The sequence below is a fragment of the Littorina saxatilis genome, linkage group LG5 (genome assembly GCF_037325665.1).
Source record: "Littorina saxatilis isolate snail1 linkage group LG5, US_GU_Lsax_2.0, whole genome shotgun sequence".
Lineage (NCBI taxonomy): Eukaryota > Metazoa > Mollusca > Gastropoda > Littorinimorpha > Littorinidae > Littorina > Littorina saxatilis.
This window is the reverse complement of record NC_090249.1, coordinates 55,292,296-55,312,660: the sequence shown is the minus strand read 5'-3', so window position 1 is coordinate 55,312,660 and position 20,365 is coordinate 55,292,296. Positions and strand designations below refer to the sequence as shown.

General features: G+C 41.8%; 1 protein-coding gene across 1 annotated transcript; it reads right to left on the bottom strand.

Annotated features, from left to right (window-relative positions):
* Positions 1–2,610: 2,610 nt before the first annotated feature.
* Positions 2,611–17,348, bottom strand: LOC138967807 (cadherin EGF LAG seven-pass G-type receptor 3-like). The gene is made up of 10 exons (XM_070340465.1): positions 17,214–17,348; positions 16,368–16,550; positions 15,628–15,756; positions 14,459–14,644; positions 14,003–14,149; positions 13,312–13,500; positions 7,983–8,117; positions 7,252–7,434; positions 3,994–4,082; positions 2,611–2,803 (listed from the first exon to the last, which is right to left on the bottom strand). Exons 1-10 carry the CDS (start codon positions 17,346–17,348, stop codon positions 2,611–2,613), a joined length of 1,569 nt encoding a protein of 522 aa, XP_070196566.1.
* Between the last annotated feature and the right edge of the window lie 3,017 nt (positions 17,349–20,365).

Sequence of the window (20,365 nt, the reverse complement as noted above, 5' to 3'; positions counted from 1 at the left end):
CACCTTGGAAAGTTCGTAAGCAACAGAAGGAGACTCGCTAAAACGATATCCCTGAACTTCCGTTAAGGCAGGGCGGAAATCACCCACCGCTGAGGGTGGTGGTGCCGCAAAGCTCGTCGTAGCTGTCACCCCTTCAGCGAAGTACTTGGCAGACACCTGAGCTGCAGTAACCATAGCTGGTTTAAGTTTGAGTGACAACTTGACATCGACTTCCTCCTCAGAAAGTGAGTGAGAATCATCGAACTCCGAATCTGCTGTGGCTGGACCGTGAAAGTCACTGTGACTAGCTGCGTCACTAAAACGATCCACCACAGGCGAGGCTGATTGCAAAACGGAAGGACCGTGCAAAGCCTGCCCGAAAGCAGCATCCTGCCCAGAGGGAGGAAGTTGAGACTTGTTTACATTCACCGGAGACATACCAGTCTGCCTGTGAGTACAACTGTCTCGTTGTCCGGTGTCGACCCCCCGTGAGTTCCGCTTGCTAAGAGCGATAGCCTCTGGGAAAGTCGAACTTTCACCCCCCGGCCGTGGCGGGGGGGCTACTAGTTCCGGCCCAACTTGTTGTCCGGTGTCGACCCCCCGAGTTCCGCTTGCTAAGAGCGATAGCCTCCGGGGAGTCGTACTTTCACCCCCCGGCCGTGGCGGGGGGGCTACTAGTTCCGGCCTAACATGAACACTTTCACCAGAGAACCTGGCTACCGGTGAACTTGACAAACCTGAAGAGCGTGAAACCGCCCCTTGAACGAAGTAATCACCCTGCTCTGCGTGCACGTCGGCCGACGTGATAGTGCATGAAGGCGGAACCTTAGCGTAAGCCAGCGAAGCCACTCCGCCCACTCCCGGTGGGAGCGAGTGCAACTCCTTACGAGTAGCATGCAAATCAGCTGCAAACTGCTGTTGTTGTGCAAACATGTTATTCATATTGACAGAAAACTTCTCAAAAAGGGAGGAAAAATCATCTTTCGCACGAGTCTTGTCTTTACCACTACGTCTCTTCTTGGCTGAAGGAGCCTTACTTTTAGCTTCTTTCAGTACAGGCATGACTGGGCTATCGGGGTCCGAAATATTAACGGACATGGTAGTTTGCGAAACTGGATCATGAACCGAGACGGTAGTACTTTTGCCTGTCTCTTTATGTGTGACCTTACTAGGCGAACACTCAGCAGCCATTTGCCTAGTCTGAGGCTTCTTTCTCTCTTTGTCAGCCATTGCTGACGAAAACAAACAGTCTAAGAAACGTAAACACGAAACAGACTGCAAAACGGAGAAAGACACAAACAAACAGGAGCCGAACAAATTAGAAAGAGCTCACCCAATCTTGCTTAGGCAGGGACCTGTAGAACGGGGTGAAAAAACTGCTTGAAAAACAGTAGTAGGCTGAAAGCCTGTAGCGTAGCTGTGAAAACACGTCCGAGCTGATCGGAGGCTGAAGTAGGAGTGACGTTCTAACATGGCGCCGGGTGGGTCTCGCGTGATAGGTCGCGAGAGCGGTATGACCTTGACTCTTGTTAACTTGGTTTGGGTCAAGGCCGTTCTTTTTTAAGGGGTTGCTTCCCCTTTAGGGGTGAAGCGTAGTTCAGTGTCCAAGCTATTAATCTGAAGTTAATGCTAAATGTGAGTCGGGTTAAGATATGTAATTTAATCTTGTGATTTCAATTTATGAATACAAAATTCTTTTAATCTAAACAACAGGGAGTCCCCACCCTCGACTTCTTCATTTACATTTTTAGATTGTTTCAATCGATCAGCCAAACACAGAAAGTGCTCATTGAATTTGTCAGGAGAAATGAAGCTATCTAATCTGCTATTTATTCTCTGGGATTTACCTACCACTTCATTTATGGCTTGCCAAAGCGTGGCGACATTTTTTTGTCTTCAACCAATTTATGAAAATGATTACTTTTTGCCTGGCGTACTAACTCGGTAACTCTATTGCGTTGTGCTTTAAATTCTGATTTCCTTTGATTTTCCTTCAAAAAATCACGTAGTGCCATAGCTTCTACAATCTCAGGAGTAAGCCATGGTGGTAATGTAGGGGATTTTACTCGGTGTTGCCTCAGAGGGGCATGCTTGTCATTAATCGGGTAGAGTATACGTGAGAAACAATTAAGCGCCTCCTCAGCCTCAGTACAATTAAACACATCATGGAACGGAGCTGAAAATAAGTCTATGAAAAAGTTAGACTCGTGAAATTTTTTAAAGCTCCGATATTCGATGGAGACAGAGAGAGAGAGAGAGAGAGAGAGAGAGAGAGAGAGAGAGAGAGAGAGAGAGAGAGAGAGAGAGAGAGAGAGAGAGAGAGAGAGAAAGAGAGAGAGAGAGAGAGAGAGAGAGAGAGAGAGAGAGAGAGAGAGAGAGAGAGAGAGACTACGAATACGAAAGTTTAATTGCTTATAATATAGGCCGTCGGCCCCTTGCAATGGGTAAGTTACAGAATTCACGCGCGACAAAAGTACAGTACAACAAAGGGTGGAAACCAACCCCTTCAGTTATTTTCCACTTGGTCACATCCAAGTCGAAAGTGTCTTTCGTCTGTGACCAATGTCAATGTGTTCGATCGCGTTGCCGGATAACGACGCTGCTATTCAATCGACGCTAAGGCAGCCACATTCACAGTCTTTCTCCAGTCTCGAGGAATGTTCGTATGATACGCACATAGTCATGTAGATCCGTGGTTAGTTGCTCAGTTTCTTCTTTAAAGCGGACCCAGTTCACCTGCTGCCCTCTCCGTAGGGAGACCATGTCCCGTCGCATGTCCTCCGAAGCTGTTTCTGCTGCATCTGGTATCACGTCATAGGTAATTCTGGTAACACACAGAGCGAGTTTTAGCGTCAACTAAGGTGACTCGAGTCGAACCGGAGGTCGCAAAAACTCGGTCCGGTACGACTGGAGTGACGTCACCGGTTAACCAACTTTCAACCTTGCTTCCTGCGTAGGGTCTCTCCAGTTCCAAGATGGCTGCCAAGGCGAGGTGAGAAACTTCTGCAAATATTTTTTGACAAAGTTACGGATTGTGAGAAGACATTTGTTGTAAATCACTTAGCCTTTCAAAAATTAAGGATACTGGGTTGGATACTGTCTTGGTTTTAATGCATTTTATTTTAGCAGTGATGTTTATTTTGGGAAGAAATGAGGTCAACAGGAGTTTGGGTGCGATTTCGGCTCAAATGTACTTTAGCGCCCTGAACTTTTACCCGGCTGTTTTGCGCTCGATTTTCACGCTCACTTCTTCATTGACGTTCGAATCGATAGTTCGATGTTTTGGCATTACATTCACATCAACAATAAAACAGTACTGCTTGTTCATCATCGTCGTCCATCAACTCTCCACAACAGTAAATCCGTAACGCGCTTGTCGCCATCTTGTTGCAAGGGACGCGACTGGACACAACCCAACAGCGTTTCCGCGAAGAAAAAAACCAGACATGCGCAGTGACCCTACCGTAGCTCAACCCTGTTCCTCGCGAAAACTCGCTCACATTTGACAATCATACACACGTGACCAGCAAACAATCGTCACTTTCAGCCAGCAGCGTTTTCTTGCCACCTTTGGACTGACGCACCATTTTCTTCAACCTTAATATGTTCTTGAATGTAGATTTCAGCTGCGTTTTCTTATTCTCGAACAACGGAGCTTCTTTCACGGCATCTTGAAAAGACTGGTTTTCTGTTTCCATGTTTTCATTTACACAAGACATGCTTGCTTGTTTGTTGATACACAGCGTGCTATCTGGGTCAGGTGTGTCGTCATTCATGCATGAATCTCACTCTGCATCCAGAGGGGCAAGCATTGGCACATTGGAATGTGGTTGGGTGGACAAGCCACGGTCACTGGCACGTGCTTCACGGTGACAAGTAACAATGAACATGCGTGCTTTTGCTGGCTTGACCTACCTCAGGCTTATTGACATGACACTGGTTATCATTTGTCTCGGTCTGACGGCGTGCGTCACTGTCAACTGTGAACTGAACATTATCTCTCTTCATTCCTACCTTGGCACTGTTCTTTTCTGCTCTTCTTTGGTCTCTTCTTTGCTGGTCTCTTCTTTGGTCTCTTCTTTGCTGGTCTCTTCTTTTTGGGGCTGGTGGTTTGCGTCTCCATGCACCAGTCGGTGCAGGTGTCATGGCGAAACCACGGTCGTCCCGGTCACACTTCAAGCGGAGTACTACGAATTCTGTTCCTTCTTCTGTTCCGGCCACTTTCCACGATGTCACCGTATGTTTACACAGTAGGATGGACAAGATGTCTTCTGCAGCAGTAGGAAGTCCTACGACTGGCATTTTGGTGTCAGAAACGCTGATAAATCAGGAGCTCCAAAAAACGAGTGTTGCTCCTTTGACACGCCGGAAGTAGTCGAGAGAGAGAGAGAGAAAGAGAGAGAGTGAGAGAGCGAGAGAGAGAGAGAGAGAGAGAGAGAGAGCGAGAGAGAGAGAGAGAGAGAGAGAGAGAGAGAGAGAGAACGTGAGTGCCCGGCAACACTCCCCCTCCCCTTGGCATGACCATGAACCACATCCAAGGGTAAAACAAATAATGCCTTTAAAACTCATGACAAATACTCCCAGAATGCGCCAGATTCAAAAACTGTCTTTCAAGTTCAAGGAAGTTGTTGCAAGGTAAGACTTACTAAATTGTACAGACAAAACCATGACAGTGCATGTTTTGAATCTGAGGAAAAAATCGTGATCATTTTGACTATGAGAACAGATTCATTTCGTTTCCTTGTATCTGCATGTTCAAGTAAATGATGGACAGTTTTTTTCGGGCAGAGTAAACTTAACTTGACACTCTACTGCAAGTCTTGAAATTCACATAAATCGAACCACGAACAATTAAAAACATCCAAACATTACAGGCACTTTAGATCAACTCATTTCACTAGAGGTGACTGCCTAGCACTGTGTTTGACATCCATGTCTGCTGAAATAAAAAGAAATTAAAACAAAACGGAATAACAGTAGGTGACACGTTATCAGAGTGGGAGACACTAGATCTGTCTCTGTACTTACCGGGATACGGCTGCCAGATCGACACTGCGCTTTCGACAGCCAGACCTGTTTACACTACACATTGAGCGTAGTAAACTACGAATTTGAATAATATACTACGCAACTACGCAAGTCTGTCGTTTTCTACGCAAACGGTATTTAAAAAAAAAAATAAAAAATCTTTTTTTTTTCGTCTTTACACCTGTTCCTTGTCCCGTTGTGCTCTCACACCGCCCCGTCCCTGCACGCAAACGGTATTGTTTCGGCTACGCATATCACAATCCGTAATTTTCTTCATCTCCCTTGACCGATCCATTTTCCAATCCATGTTTTCGGCCAGCAGTCGTTTGCTGCGTGCAGCGCGTAAAGCGCCCACGGGCGTTGCGTTGTAGCTTGTTAATGCCGAATAGGCTTCTCCAAGCAAATGCCGGGCACAACTGAAAGCGTTACTGCCAAACCATGCGGGCGTTTCGACACAATGACTGAACGCAGAGCACAAGAAAGTGAAGATGAAAACTGTGAAGAAAATGACTCCGAAAGGCCACCGACCAAAAAGAAAAAGACGAGCAATGCGCCGAACCAAGTCTTTCTGCCAAAATATCATCAGGACTACCCATGCCTTGTCTTCGCGGAAAGGAAAACATCATGCTCATTGCACTGTCTGCAATTCCCATTTTTCCGTCAGTCAATCAATACATGTGGTAAAAAGTAGCAATCATTGTTCTTGTTGTTGTGATAGGTCGACGAGAAATTCTACACATTCAATTACAAAACTACACATTTGCCTCATTTTGCTCCCAGAAAATACACATGCAATGTTTTAGGGGTAAACAGGTCTGGACAGCTCTTCCTCGCGTGGACATTGGAAAAACGCTGTGCAGATCAAATTGTAGGAAATCTCCCTTTGGTAGCTTCTTTATTTACTTTTCTGGAGCTTAGAAACCGAACAACATGAAATCGTCTTCCCCGAATCGGCGAATGCAGAAGTGAGAACTGGAGAAGTGAATCTATACCACAATCCTTCGCGCGACCCCTGACCTGGTCTTGACACCTGACCTGGTCTACATACCACACACCACACACCACAGAAACCAGTCAACTGCTTGTACCCCTTCAAAACCCCCCACCACCCGTTTTCTTTGGATACACGCTTTAACTACACACATGCCGACACAATGTTGATCATTGCTTCAATATTGTGAAGATGGTGCTTGAAAAATAACCAGGTGAAATGAGTATTTCGGTGTTTAGTCAAATGTTAAAGTTTCCACCACAGACATACACACGCACACACACACGCACACACACACGCACAGACAGACAAAGTTACGATCGCATAGGCTACACTTACGTGAGCCAAAAACCGATACGCAAACAATCAGAAAAGGAAGGGGGTGGTAGTACAGAAGGTGTTTCTTTCTTTCTTTCTTTATTTGGTGTTTAACGTCGTTTTCAACCACGAAGGTTATATCGCGACGAGGGAAAGGGGGGAGATGGGATAGGGGAAAGGGGGGAGATGGGATAGAGCCACTTGTTAAGTGTTTCTTGTTCACAAAAGCACTAATCAAAAAATTGCTCCAGGGGCTTGCAACGTAGTACAATATATGACCTTACTGGGAGAATGCAAGTTTCCAGTACAAAGGACTTAACAATACATACTGCTTGACTAAAATCTTTACAAACATTGACTATATTCTATACAAGAACCACTTAACAAGGGTAAAAGGAGAAACAGAATCCGTTAGTCGCCTCTTACGACATGCGGGGTGCAGAGAAATAAGGATGTGGAAAAGAAGACTTTTGGTAAGTGAAATAAAGGTGATGGATCCAGTCAGGTAGAAATAAGACAACAAGAAAAGAATTGGAAAACTGCAGGGAATAGTAGGGAGAGTTTTCTTGGAAGGAAATATAGGTGAAAGGACTGGTAAGGCAGAAATAAGACAAAAGAAGAGAAGTAAAGGGGTGGGGTAGCTCTGTTTAAACGCTCCCGCCGCGTGAAGGCGACCCCATGGGAGCGTACAGAAGGTGGGGGAGAACAAAAAATACAAGAAACAAAAAGACACGGGGCACGAGAGAACAGAAATAAGCATAAGGGAAAAAGAAGAAGATTGAAGAAGACTTGGAGCGCCAGATATTTGGGAAGAGTTTACGATCCCAAAGCCTCATATCTTACATAGTAACTGTGTCGCCCTGCCACGTATCTTCAGGGTGAGCCTGATAGTGTAAGTACTCAGCAAAAAAAACAATGTCAACGATAACGCTCACCCCATCAGCATCGGAGGCACTGACGATGAGAACAAAGGCGTTGACAGGAAAGTTCTCGTTGATGGTTATGGAGTAAGCCGCGCTGTTGAACACGGGGCAGTTTGGGTTGCGGTTGACACTAATCACCACCACTTCCTGGGCAGTGAGGTCCGGGTTCTGCCGATCGTAGCACTCCACCACCAGCTGAATGACAGTAGATCAACCAAACCTCAATACCCGTGACAAGAAATATGTGGTTTCTCTCTTCAGATCAACATTATCACATTTATGAGAAAAAAACACACACAAAAAGATAAGAAAAAAAAACAACACACAAAAAAACCATTATCACATTTGAAGAATTTTGTAAATCCAAGCAAAAAAATTACCTTATCTCAGAAATAAAAAAAGTTACAGGGTCATTATTTGTTTTTACATAACTCCAAACATATATTACAATTTAACACCCAATACGAACTGGATGAACATTTCATTTATATCATGAATTAACAGTTTGCAAATATAAAAAAAAGTTACAGGGTAATTTTTTTACGTAACTCCAAATATATTACAAATTAACACACATTAAGAATTGGATGAACAGTTCATTTATATGATGAATGAAAAGTTTCAAAACAAGGAGAAAAATTCTGCCACAATGACCACACACACACACCCACATTATCAAACCACTAATAAACACAGAGAAAAATATACTTAAGATGCACACAAAAAGGAGGAGAACAACTGACCGTATATGTCTGTGTTTGGGTGGGGTCTCCAGTCACATCGTCTTTTAATGACACCTGTCCAGTCTGGTTGTTCACTGCAAAGTACCGGTCAGCTGGCTGATATCCAAGGAGGCGGTAGCGAATACGATCAGCGTTCTACAAAGGATACAATTGAAAATGGGTTTAATACATAAAGGCTCAAACACGTTGACTGAAACACTCACACAAGCACATTCACACACATAGGCCTGCAGATACACGCAGAACACGCATGCATGGGATTGCTTAAAGGCTGACATAGTCCTATTTAATTAGTTTAAGTACTTCCAGGGCTTTTCCCATCGTTGCGGGGATGTATAAATTAAGCTTCCTGCAAAGTTTTAGGTTTGAAGTCCTTACCAATTACGAAAAATAATTAATTCTTTATTGCATTGTTTAGCAACAGTTCTCCAGGACTTGGGCTATTTTGTTTTTCTTTAATATTTTTTTTCCTTTTTTTCAAATTTTTATTTACAACACATTATACATTACATCACACTTCACATCGCCACATACATACATACAACATGCATAAAAAAGAATGATCTAGAAAAGAGAGAGAAGTAGAGAGAGAGAGGGAGAAAGTTAAAGAGGCACTGTATAGGACTGTTTGACTACAACAACTACTAGACCCTTAAATAATATTGATTACTACAAGATTCAAGTTTACAACAGAATATATATCAAGATACTGTTAACGAATTAGGGAGGAGGAGTAGAGCCTAGTACTGGACAATTTTCATGAAACCAGGTTAGAATATGGTTGCCAGAGGCGGTCAAACTTATCTTCTGCTAATCCCCCCTTGTACTTTTCCAATAAATATCTACTTTTCAAAAATTTCAAGAATATCGGAAGCATCGGTCTTTCAGAGTTCCATTTACATTTGTAAATATAAAATTTGGCCAATAAAATAATGAAATCTAAGGCTTTATCAGTGAACATATTTTTCTGAACTCCAAACAATACCAACGCTTCCGAAAACCGGAAATTAGTAACATGATAACAACTATTATTTAACAGTTCCTGTAGTTCCTGCCAAAACCTGTTAATATGCTGGCAATGCCACATCAAATGATTAATTGTTTCTTCCTCATTGTTACAAAACGAACAATTAGAAGATTCAACAATTTTTCTCAGAAATAAGTAGCGGTTTGTGGGCAAAGCCCTATAAATTAACCTCAGCTGGAACCATTTTAGCTGACAATCAACTGTTGTCTTATGACATAAGTAAAAGATCTTGTTCCAGCTGAGGTTATCAAAAATACCATTCCATTTTACCACACCAGCTGGGGCTGAGTCTGCCGCGGCCAAACACGATTGGACACTATGGTTTCCTTCAAATATTATTTTCCATGGTTTTTGCTTTAACAATTCATAGTTTGCCTCCTGTATTACATTTATCTTTTTCTGATATGCCTTAATAGATTTGACCATTCCTGCAAATTTCAAAAAATTAACCTTCAACGTAGGACATTTTATCTGAAAATCTACAAAATTCAATAGACTGCCATTTTCATTCAGCAAATGACAGACTTGGAAAATACCCCTTTCTGTCCAATCTTTAAAGTATACAGTGTGTTTTCCAATTACAATATTTCTATTATAAAAGATACATTCTGCATTAAACTCACTTACTTCAGTTGGTATACATTTTATGCTTAATTTCTTGAAATGTTTCAATACATCATGCCAAAAAGGATTGTGGATTGATTGCATTAAAGTGTTGGCAAACTCACCCCCTAGCTGCTGCTGTTTATCCAGCTCAGGATAAAGACAGAGCGTAAACCTGGTTAAAGGAGATTCGGCATAGAAAACTCTCTTAAGCCAGCTAATTTTCATAGCTGACAAGAAAGTACAAACATTTAACATTTTTAACCCACCCTTTTGGTAAGACTGACAAGCACATTTCTTGTTAACTTTACCTTGCTTACCATTCCATAAAAACTGAAAAAACATACCATCAAGTTCTTTCAAAAATATATCGCATGGATCTGGGATATTCATAAATAAGTACGTTAACTTAGACATTGCTAGTGTTTTTAAAACAGTAATTTTACCAAAAGGGGTAAGCTGTCGCTTACTCCACATGTTCAATACTTTTCTTATCTCTGCAATCTTTCCTGTATAATTTAGATGGACAATATTTCCTGTATCCACAGAGAAAACTACCCCCAAATATCTAAATGTCCCTGGGTCCCAGCAAAAATTCATGTCACGCAAGTACCGTATCTGGCTGTTCCTCCTACTCCCAATCCATATGACCTGTGTTTTTTCTAAGTTTATTTTTAATCCGGACATACTAGCAAAAACATTCAAAATTCTCACAGCTTCTGTAAATGATTCTTCACTTCCATCCAAACACAAAGCTGTGTCGTCCGCAAACTGAGTCATTAACATTTCACAATCACGCACATGTATACCTTTTACTTTCTCATTTTCACGCAACATGTTTGATAAAACCTCAGCGCACAGTAAATATAAATAAGGTGACAAAGGATCGCCTTGTCTTACTCCTCTGCAAATACTGAACCAGGCTGAATAAGAGCCATTTACAGAGACGCATGCCACAATATCAGAGTAAAAAGCTCGTACCCATTTATTTATGTCGGGGCCCAAATTTACAAAGTCTAAAACCCTATCTATAAATTTCCAAGAAATACTGTCGAAAGCTTTCTCAAAGTCGACTAGAAGGATTTGACCCGGAATCTGTTCATATTGTGTATACTAAAGGATATCATATAACAACCGGATATTTCCCCTATGTATCTCCCCCTCATAAATCCTCTTTGGTCTGTGTGAATTAGTTTGGGCAGTACGCCTTTAATCCTGTTAGCAATACATGCTGAAGCTATTTTATAAACTGTATTTAGCAATGTGATTGGTCTCCAATTTTTAATAAACTGCTTTGGCTTTCCTTCTTTTGGCAAACAAGTAATAATTCCTTGACGTTGCGTCACTGACAAGTTTCCAGTTTCAAATCCAAAATTTAAAGAGCGAACTAAAAAGGCTCCAATGTCACCAAAGAAAAATTTAAAGAACTCGATGGTGAAACCATCGCTGCCAGGACTCTTATTATTATTCATAGCACGCAGTGCTGTATGGGCTTCACTGTAACTAATGCTACCTTCCAACATATCTTTTTCTTCATCATTTAGTTTAGTGGCATTATGAACACAAGTATCAATATTAACATCTGTTACATCATGCTTACTATAAAGCTTTTCATAGAAAAGTTTAGTTTCCTTAACAATTTCTTTATCATCAAAAACAACGGCACCATCATCTTTTTCCAAAAGACACATGCGTTTTGACACAAAGTTTCTATTTTCCAGATTACAAAAATATCTACGTGGCTTCTCACCCTGGTGAATCCACTGGATTTGAGAACGCACCATCATACCCTGCAACTTTTTCTCACGTAATTCCATTAACCTAGAACGCTTATCTTCCAGTAACAACACAAGATCTTGGTCAAGCCTTAATTTTGATTCAATTTCTGTTATTTCATTCACTAACTTTTCTTCTTCTCTCTTTTCTTCTTTTTTCTTGTAGCAGGAGTATGAGATGGTTTTTCCACGAATTTCCAACAACAAAGTTTCAAAAAACAACTGATCATTAATAACAAAGTCAATACCATCATTAGACACTTCATTGATATTATCAAAATTGTATACTGGCACCACATACTGTTTCTTTACATCAAAAATAAGCTGTTTAATAACATCCACATAAGTTCTGTCTCTCAAAAGGGAGTTATTAAATTTCCAATACTGCCTATTTTTCTTGCCAGAGTCCTCTGTCTTAAATAACAATAGAGTGGTCAGAGCGATAACCAGGAATAATCTTTGCATCATTCACATCAGACACTGACAGCAAGGCATCAGAAATCAAAATGTAATCTAGGCGACTCTGCTGAAAAGAATTAAATCTTCTCCAAGTGTACATTTTTTTATCTGGAAAAATTTCGCGCCATACATCAATCAAATCAAAACTTGGGCTATTTTTAGACAGTTGACGTCACTTCGTGACGTTTCGTAAACCAAAGATGGCCTTTGAGACTGTTCTGTTTACATTCGACACTATCAACACCACTTTGCAATACTGAAATAATTTTTTCTGTGTTCGAAAGCTACGGCCAATCGTTATTATATCCCCTTAGGTACAGTTTTATAACATTATTGGCACATGTAAACAATATGAATTAATTAATGAACGCTACGAATATGGCAGCCTTTAAAATAAGCACTATGCTTGAGTTAGAAATCCTAAATGCCATATACTGTTTATGTTATGAATGATAAATGATAAATCCCATGTATTGTTTATGTCATGCATGAATGATAATGATATATGCCATATACTTATTGTTTATGTAATGCATGCATTATAAATGATACATGCCATAATATTGTTTATGTCATGATACAAATTGAATAAAAAAAACGCTCGCGCTGGACCCGAGTACTCTTCAGACTGGCTCGCTCAATAAATATAAATGTTTGGAATGTCTGTGGTGTGAATGTTGGTTTCTGACCAGAAATGCAGATCTATCTCTGGCCGATTCATAGATTCAACCTACAAACTGCGACCTCATCTGTGATCAGATATGTTTCGACAAGCATTAAACGGATGAAATTAACCACATGCAGTTTATTCTTCAGAAAAATGCACACAAAAAATGGGTTGGGTTCGGTGATTTGTACATAAACGTCTTCCTCGCGATAGATTCGCTTATTATTTTGTCTTATGAAGCCGTCATCAACACGAACACAATGATTGCAGAAGCAAACTCTGTACCTACACGACCGAGACACAAGACTGATTATTTCACAGCTGCAATGTGAATAGAGAACAAAGACGTTTTGAGTAAGCTTACTCACGTCAGGTCTTCACTGACAAGCTAGGAACAGACGGAAAATTCCGAACAAAAGTAAATGACGTCAAAGTCTCTTTCGCTTTGCGTGTAACTTTGTCATGACGTATTTTTGTGTGACGCGTTCGGCTGTTCTATCAGGTCAATGGCTGCGTGTTGCCCCGCCGGTGTGAACTCCTCCTACGGCCAAGTCGTTTTTGTGGTTTATTTCGCATTTAGGTCCCAGGTAACATTATGAAGTTTTAATACGATCAATCGGACCTATTATCAAGTTAGTGTATCAACTTTTGAACGAACTGCGCCCAGTAGTTTACCAGCAATAAGCTGTTAAGTGGAGAAAGAAACACAGACACACAGACACACAATTAAAGTCTGCTGAGCCCTTGTACTAGCGTTCTCGGGGATAACGTCTTGTTTAAACCAACACGCATGCATACCTCTGGCGATGTCAGATCTGGGTCAGTGCAGTCAAGTGAGCCTATGTTTGACGAGACGTTCTGATAGATCGTGATGTTGTACGTGGCACTCGTGAACACGGGTTGTCTGTCGATAGCAACTCGGTCAATGGTTATCTGAACGCTGGCAGAAGAAGCGTTGCCTCTCCCATCAAATGCCTGGACAGTAAACTGAAAAACAAATGAAAGGGAAATCAAATCTTTTGCTTCAAAAGACAGCGTGAACAGAAACAACGTGAAACTGAATGAGAGAGAGCAAGGGGGGGGGGGGGGAGGGGAAGGGGGGGGGGAGAGGTAGAGAAAGAAAGAAAGAGAGAGGGGGTACCGGTAGAAAGGTAGGGAGGGAAAATAAAAGAACAGAGAGAGAGAGAGAGAGAGAGAGAGAGAGAGAGAGAGAGAGAGAGAGAGAGAGAAACAGATTTTGAGAGAGAGAGAGAGAGCGAGAGAGAGAGAGATGGAGGAGGACAGAGAACAACGTAGAGAAGGGAGAAAGATAAATAATAAAGTGAAGAAGGGGGTGGCGTGCTAGCGACAGATTTAGAGTAAGAGGAATATTGAAAATGAAAGAAATGAGAGATATAGATACATGAGGGAGGGGGGGGGGAGGGGCGCACGAGGCGGAGAGACAGTGCAAAACTATTTAAACTGACAAATAAGACCAAGGCTAGTTTACCCTGTAGACATTCTTCTGTCGTCCGTTTTCCAAGGGTGTCTCAGTGAGAGGCTTGCGAACACTGATCTCTCCTCTTTCACTGTCCAGCAGGAAGAAGGTGGAGGCTCCTTCACCATTGGGCAGCTGAATCCTGTAGGTGACCTTGTCCTGTGTCGTGTGAAAGCACAGAGAAGTTTAAGCTACCAATTTCCATCAGTGCTAATCCAACCTGTCCACTCAATGCGTACACACGCGCGGAAAAAAGATTGACAACAAACTGACTGACGACGAGAAGACCAGACTAGCAGAAAATCCGCAATATGTACTTTGAAATGTACGTGTTCAAATAAATTCATATGCACTGTTATGTTGTGTCGTTGTGATGTGATGTTCAATCTGTTGTGTCAACGACATAATGCATATAGCACCAGCATAAGGGTCAACAAATAGAATATACATCAACAATCCCTGTCTTACATTGTCGTTGTCGGTGGCTGAAATGTTTCCGACAGAATTGCCCAGGGTAGCCGTCTCAGAGATGGTGAAATTATAGTTGGCACGTGGCTGGAAGACAGGTACGTTGGGGTTGCGGGAAATTCTGACCACCACTGTAGTAGATACTGTCCTCTTTGGGCGAGCTGAGTCATAGGCTAATAGTCTCAGCTGAAATTTGACAAGAAATGCGACAGTTATGAATAGGTACTAACTGTATTAAAAAAACATGTAAACCTAAAATGTTCACAAGACGTTTTGCCATATGGATTGCCACAAAAAACTATTACGCTGATAAACACGGAGTATAGGCAGATGTCATTGACACTGCCCAATTAACCGAGATACGTAAAACACTTGATGATGGTTTCCGTTTAAATCGCTCCAAAAGATGAAGCGTACAGAATACAAACGACTGTACAACATTTCAATTTGTCTGTTTTAAATGAGTAAAACAAAAGTGTTTACACTTTAGGGGCGCACACTACCTTCCATGCGCTCACGTTTTCCCTGAGTAAAACTAAAGACGCTCTCAGTCGATTACATTATCTAATTATTGTGCAGATCCAGTCATATTTCTACGCAGCCTCTGTTAACGATAACATAACCAGGATCAATTGATCAATGATGACACGAAAGCTCCACTCACAACACATTGCTTTCATAGTCATGGCAATACCCTGATACCAAAGAGTACTTCTTTCTTCTTGAGCGTTCCAGATTTCTCTGGTTAGGTGTGAGCTTGTTTGCCCATTTGGGTTCCCCACACTATACTCTGAGAGCTAGAGCATAGTCAGCTTCACTCCGCTTTCGTTGAGTAGGCAAGCTGGGTATTTTCGTGTTTCCATAACCCATCGAACTCCGACATGGATTACAGAATCTTTTTCGTGCGCACTTGGTCTTGGGCTTGCGTGTACACACGAAGGGGGTTAAGTCACTAGCAGGTCTGCACATAAGTTGACCTGAAAGATCGGAAAAATCTCCACTCTTAACCCACCAGGCGGCAGCGACCGGGATTCGTACTCACGACCTCCCAATTAGGAGGCCGACGTCTTACCACCACGCCACTGCGCCCGTCTATCAAAGAGGACAAAACTGTAATCGTGTGCAGTGGAAGGAAGAGTGTGGAGCGAACGTGGAGATGGACCCATTACCGTGTAGGTGGCCAGCTGGTCAGGGTCTGCCTTCAGGTCACGTGCAAGACGAATCTCACCAGTGGTGGAGTTGACACTGAACAGGGATTCACCCGGATAGTCTCCAACAAGTTCGTACGTGATGACACCCTGAAAAGACGCGTCGATTTGAAAAGAATATGAAAACAAATTTGAACAATACTTTTAAGTAATTAGAATCCATGCAATTCCAGAACGTTCATAGTTTACGTATTTAATTAAAATATGATCCTTTTATTTTCAACTGCATAAAACAAAAGTTCTTCTGACTTCACTATCCTCAAATTAGAAATGCGTAAATCATGGTAAATAAAATTTAAAAAAAGACAACAAAAATCAACATGTAAGTCAACTCTCCCTATTTCGTCTCTAAAAAATTCAATCTAATAATGCAGGTTTGACTAAACTTTCAAAAAATTAATAACCATTAAATACCAGATCTGAGATGCACCCTCTGAATTTCGAAGCTTATTTAAACACACACACACACACACACACACACACACACACACACACACACACACACACACACACACACACACACACACACACACACACACACACACACACGGCGCGCGCGCACACACACTCAGTACAACATCCAAAATCTTCCTTCTCTTTCTCACCAAGGTACAGACACATACATACACCCATACTCACATATACCCACGCGCGCACAGACACAGAAACACAGGCACACACCTACTCTGGGACCTACATACCTGAAGGTCATCATCTCCGGCTGTCAACTGCCCGACAACGGAGTCCACAGATTGACTCTCGAGAAGAGCAACATCAGAGGTAGGTTGAAAGTAAGGTGTCTGGTCAAGCTCCACGGTGATGTACACATTGGTGATGTCCTTCTTTTTGTAAAAGGGATGGTCATCCCCAGCTTCCACTGTCAGCTGCACATACCAAAATCTCGAGTTCTTGTGCACGACTAAAGAAGTATGTATGCGATAAAACACGTTACAGATTCAACTGACGAAAACCGGAGAAGCAATGATTATTTTCTCCGTCCAAAATCGCAACCACAAGCTTTCATCTAAACCGATTTAGTTGACAAGAGAGTGAGATCGAACATCTTATAAAATGTGTATTGCTGTTACCGCGCACCCTAATTGTCAATTTGTATCCGTGTTTTACGCCTCGTTTTTATCCGAACTGATTCCTTGAAATCACAGCTTTTCAAGTGCCTATTCACACAAAAAACACAATATAAGTGTTTTTGTCCCAAGCTGACGCACACATATATTTCACAAGCAGATACTGCCAAGTCAATTATATAAAACACATTTGAAATCATCATATGCAATACATTAAGTGCGATATTCAATTTAGAATATCCCCTAGGATTCATACTGAATGTCACACTTACCAAAGATGCACGCACATTAATAAAAACACTGGAATTTCTGTCTCCTTTATTTCATCGCTTTACTCTTCAAGAGTAAAGAGAAAATACCCAGCAAGCATGTTTGACCTCACTACTAATAATCAATGAACTCAATGTTATACTCTGCTCTTGCTGGTGTCAGTTGTGAATACTAATTTAACAGAAAACTTACGTTGTAGGAACGCCTTTCGGTACCCTCAAGAGACTTGCGCAAGATGATGACACCAGTAGAAGGATCCAGGTAAAACAGTTGGGTGGTGTCGTTCGGACTCGCCCCGATAACATTGTACACCACCGGATCCTGCATAAAGCAGTGAGAAGAATCATTCAAATTAAGACTCACCGAATGAAAATCCACAACCAGAACGGACCTTGTTTTGTCAACACTTATTTTCTTGCATCTAGCATGTCCTTCCCACTAATGACCTATACGATCAAATTAACGCAGCTCCAACTTAGGACCTATTGTTTTCTATCAAAAGAAAGAAGGAAAGTAATAACTGTAAATTAAACTGTAGAGCTGCATCATGGTAGTATTACTTTTGTGTAAGTAAACAACACACACACACACACACACACACACACACACACACACACACACACACACACACACACACACAGTCTCTCGCCCATCCTCTCTCTTTCAAGCTCAGTCTACTCTGTGTTATATGCAAAACTCTCCCTTGAAACGCCAGCAGGCTATCTAGAAACTAAAGGGGGAGTTAACGTCCTCTCAGAAAATGTTTCTATTTGGGACAAGAATTGGTGATACGCTAAGGAGCTGGTAAGGGTGAGCGAAGAGGGGAGGATGACGGGGTGGGCAGGAGTGGTGATGATAAAAGTTTGTTAAGAGGGGTAAATTCTTCTTCTAGATAGTCTGATTTAATATGATTGGGTTTGGCACCCGTTGTCTCCAAAAGCATTGGGAGTAGGATGTTAAAAGTATACGTTTATTTTCCAAAAAGGTACTTTATAAAAAGTGATAACATTTCAGAGCCACTTTATAAAATCAAGGGTTAAAAAAGGTGATTCAGATTTGTACAGAGAGAGCTTAATAGCAGGTACATACAGCACATGTGCCTTTTTACATTTAGTCAAGTTATGACTAAATGTTTTAACATCGAGGGGGGAATCGAGACGAGGGTCGTGGTGTATGTGTGTGTGTGTGTGTCTGTCTGTGTGTGTGTGTGTAGAGCGATTCAGACTAAACTACTGGACCGATCTTTATGAAATTTGACAGGAGAGTTCCTGGGTATGATATCCTCCGACATTTTTTTCATTTGTTTGATAAATGTCTTTGATGACGTCATATCCGGCTTTTCGTGAAAGTTGAGGCGGCACTGTCACGCTCTCATTTTTCAACCAAATTGGTTGAAATTTTGGTCAAGTAATCTCCGACAAAGCCCGGACTTCGGTATTGCATTTCAGCTTGGTGGCTTAAAAATTAATTGATGGCTTTGGTCATTAAAAATCTGAAAATTGTAAAAAAAATATTTTTTTTATAAAACGATCCAAATTTACGTGTATCTTATTCTCCATCATTTGCTGATTCCAAAAACATATAAATATGTTATATTTGGATTAAAAACAAGCTCTGAAAATTAAATATATAAAAATTATTATCAAAATTAAATTTTCAAAATCAATTTAAAAACACTTTCATCTTATAGACCCTATCGGTATTCCAAGCTCTCGTAATCTCTCGCAAGCTTCAGAGCATAGCAAAGCATGCGGTACAGCGATCTCGTGCGAGCTGCACAAGCGAAGGTTCGAAGTTCTCGCGATGTTCAAAGCATAATAAAGAGCGTGTCTCGCGAGAGCTGCTCAGATACCGAAAAGGTCTATTCCTTGTCGGTTCCTGATTCCAAAAACATATAGATATGATATGTTTGGATTAAAAACACGCTCAGAAAGTTAAAACGAAGAGAGGTACAGACAAGCGTGCTATCCTTCCCAACGCAACTACTACCCTGCTCTTCTTGTCAATTTCACTGCCTATGCCGTGAGCGGTGGACTGACGATGCTACGAGTATACGGTCTTGCTGCGTTGCATTGCGTTCAGTTTCATTCTGTGAGTTCGACAGCTACTTGACTAAATGTTGTATTTTCGCCTTTAGCGACTTGTTTCATTTCACTTGCAGTTTAAGAAAGCTATCTATGCCACAGTGACACACCGAATACATTCACTCACACAGATGTAAAAAAAATTAAAAAATTAAAAAAATAAAAAAAAATATATATATACACATAGTACTGACTTCTAAATAATGTTGCGTGTAAGATAGTTTGTCGTATATTGACGAGTAATTACATACATCTAAAATAGTTTTGAGAGATTCGGTTAGCGACAGCCGCTGCGAGAGGTCACGGTTTTTTGCTCGCTCCGCAACACGCCGAATCAGAGACCGGTGTTTTCGTTTTTGTGCGCTCTCCCGTTACGGAAAATGGAAGCGGTACTGCCGGTCTTTCTAAGAAAGAGAGATGTAGTTCGCAGTGAGGAGGACGTGGTAACAGGTTTGGAATTGTGTGTGGCAGCAGAGAGGACCGCTGGTCGGGGCTCCATTACAGGCGCTCAGGACATCCGTGGCTTATGGCGGATATACCCGACTACGCAAGCAGCCAGAAATGAGTTGCTCATCAAAGGTATGAATGTTCGCAACTGTACATTGCAAGTGTCTCACACTAACCCCTTCATTCTGCGTGATGATTCTGGAACCGAAGAGCCGTCAACAAAACTGTGGGTATCAGATATTCCCATTTCAGTGGCAAACAGTGAAATTGAACACTCTATCGTGAAGACAGGCTGTGAGCTAAGATCGGCCATTAAACTTGAGTGTTACAGAGACAAAGACAACAAGCTAACAAGGTTTCAGACAGGGAGGAGGTTCGTTTTCATAACCGTCCCCAAAACACCCCTTGAGAAAACACTCGCTGTTGCCGGGTTTCAGGCAAAGATCTACCATAGGGAACAGAAGACAGCGAGAAAAGATATTGTATGTTCAAAATGTCTGCAGACCAACCACCATGTCTCTGTGTGTGAAAATGATGTGGTGTGCCTTGCTTGCAAGTTGGCGGGGCATAAGCGTGGGGATAATGTCTGTGCTTTCTCCGGAAACAACACAGTGCAGAACATGACAGGACAAGACACAGACAAACAGACGAACGCACAGACGAACACACTGACGGTAGTGGAGGCTCAGTCTTCCATTGACACTAGTGCAGCCACACATGACAGCGCGCTGCACGTGCCAAGCGTTAGCAAAACTGACAAAGACGAACATGGTACAGACAAAACAAAGGGGAAGGGAGGTGGAGGTAAACAGG

Excerpts from the sequence above, each read along its gene's own strand:
- LOC138967807 (XM_070340465.1), bottom strand. The coding sequence starts at position 17,348 with ATGCAGGATCCGGTGGTGTACAATGTTATCGGGGCGAGTCCGAACGAC. Across the intron at positions 15,757-16,367 it reads CCGGAGATGATGACCTTCAG|GGTGTCATCACGTACGAACT; the intron begins GTATGTAGGTCC and ends GCGTCTTTTCAG. Across the intron at positions 8,118-13,311 it reads CAGATCTGACATCGCCAGAG|AACGCTGATCGTATTCGCTA; the intron begins GTATGCATGCGT and ends TATCCTTTGTAG.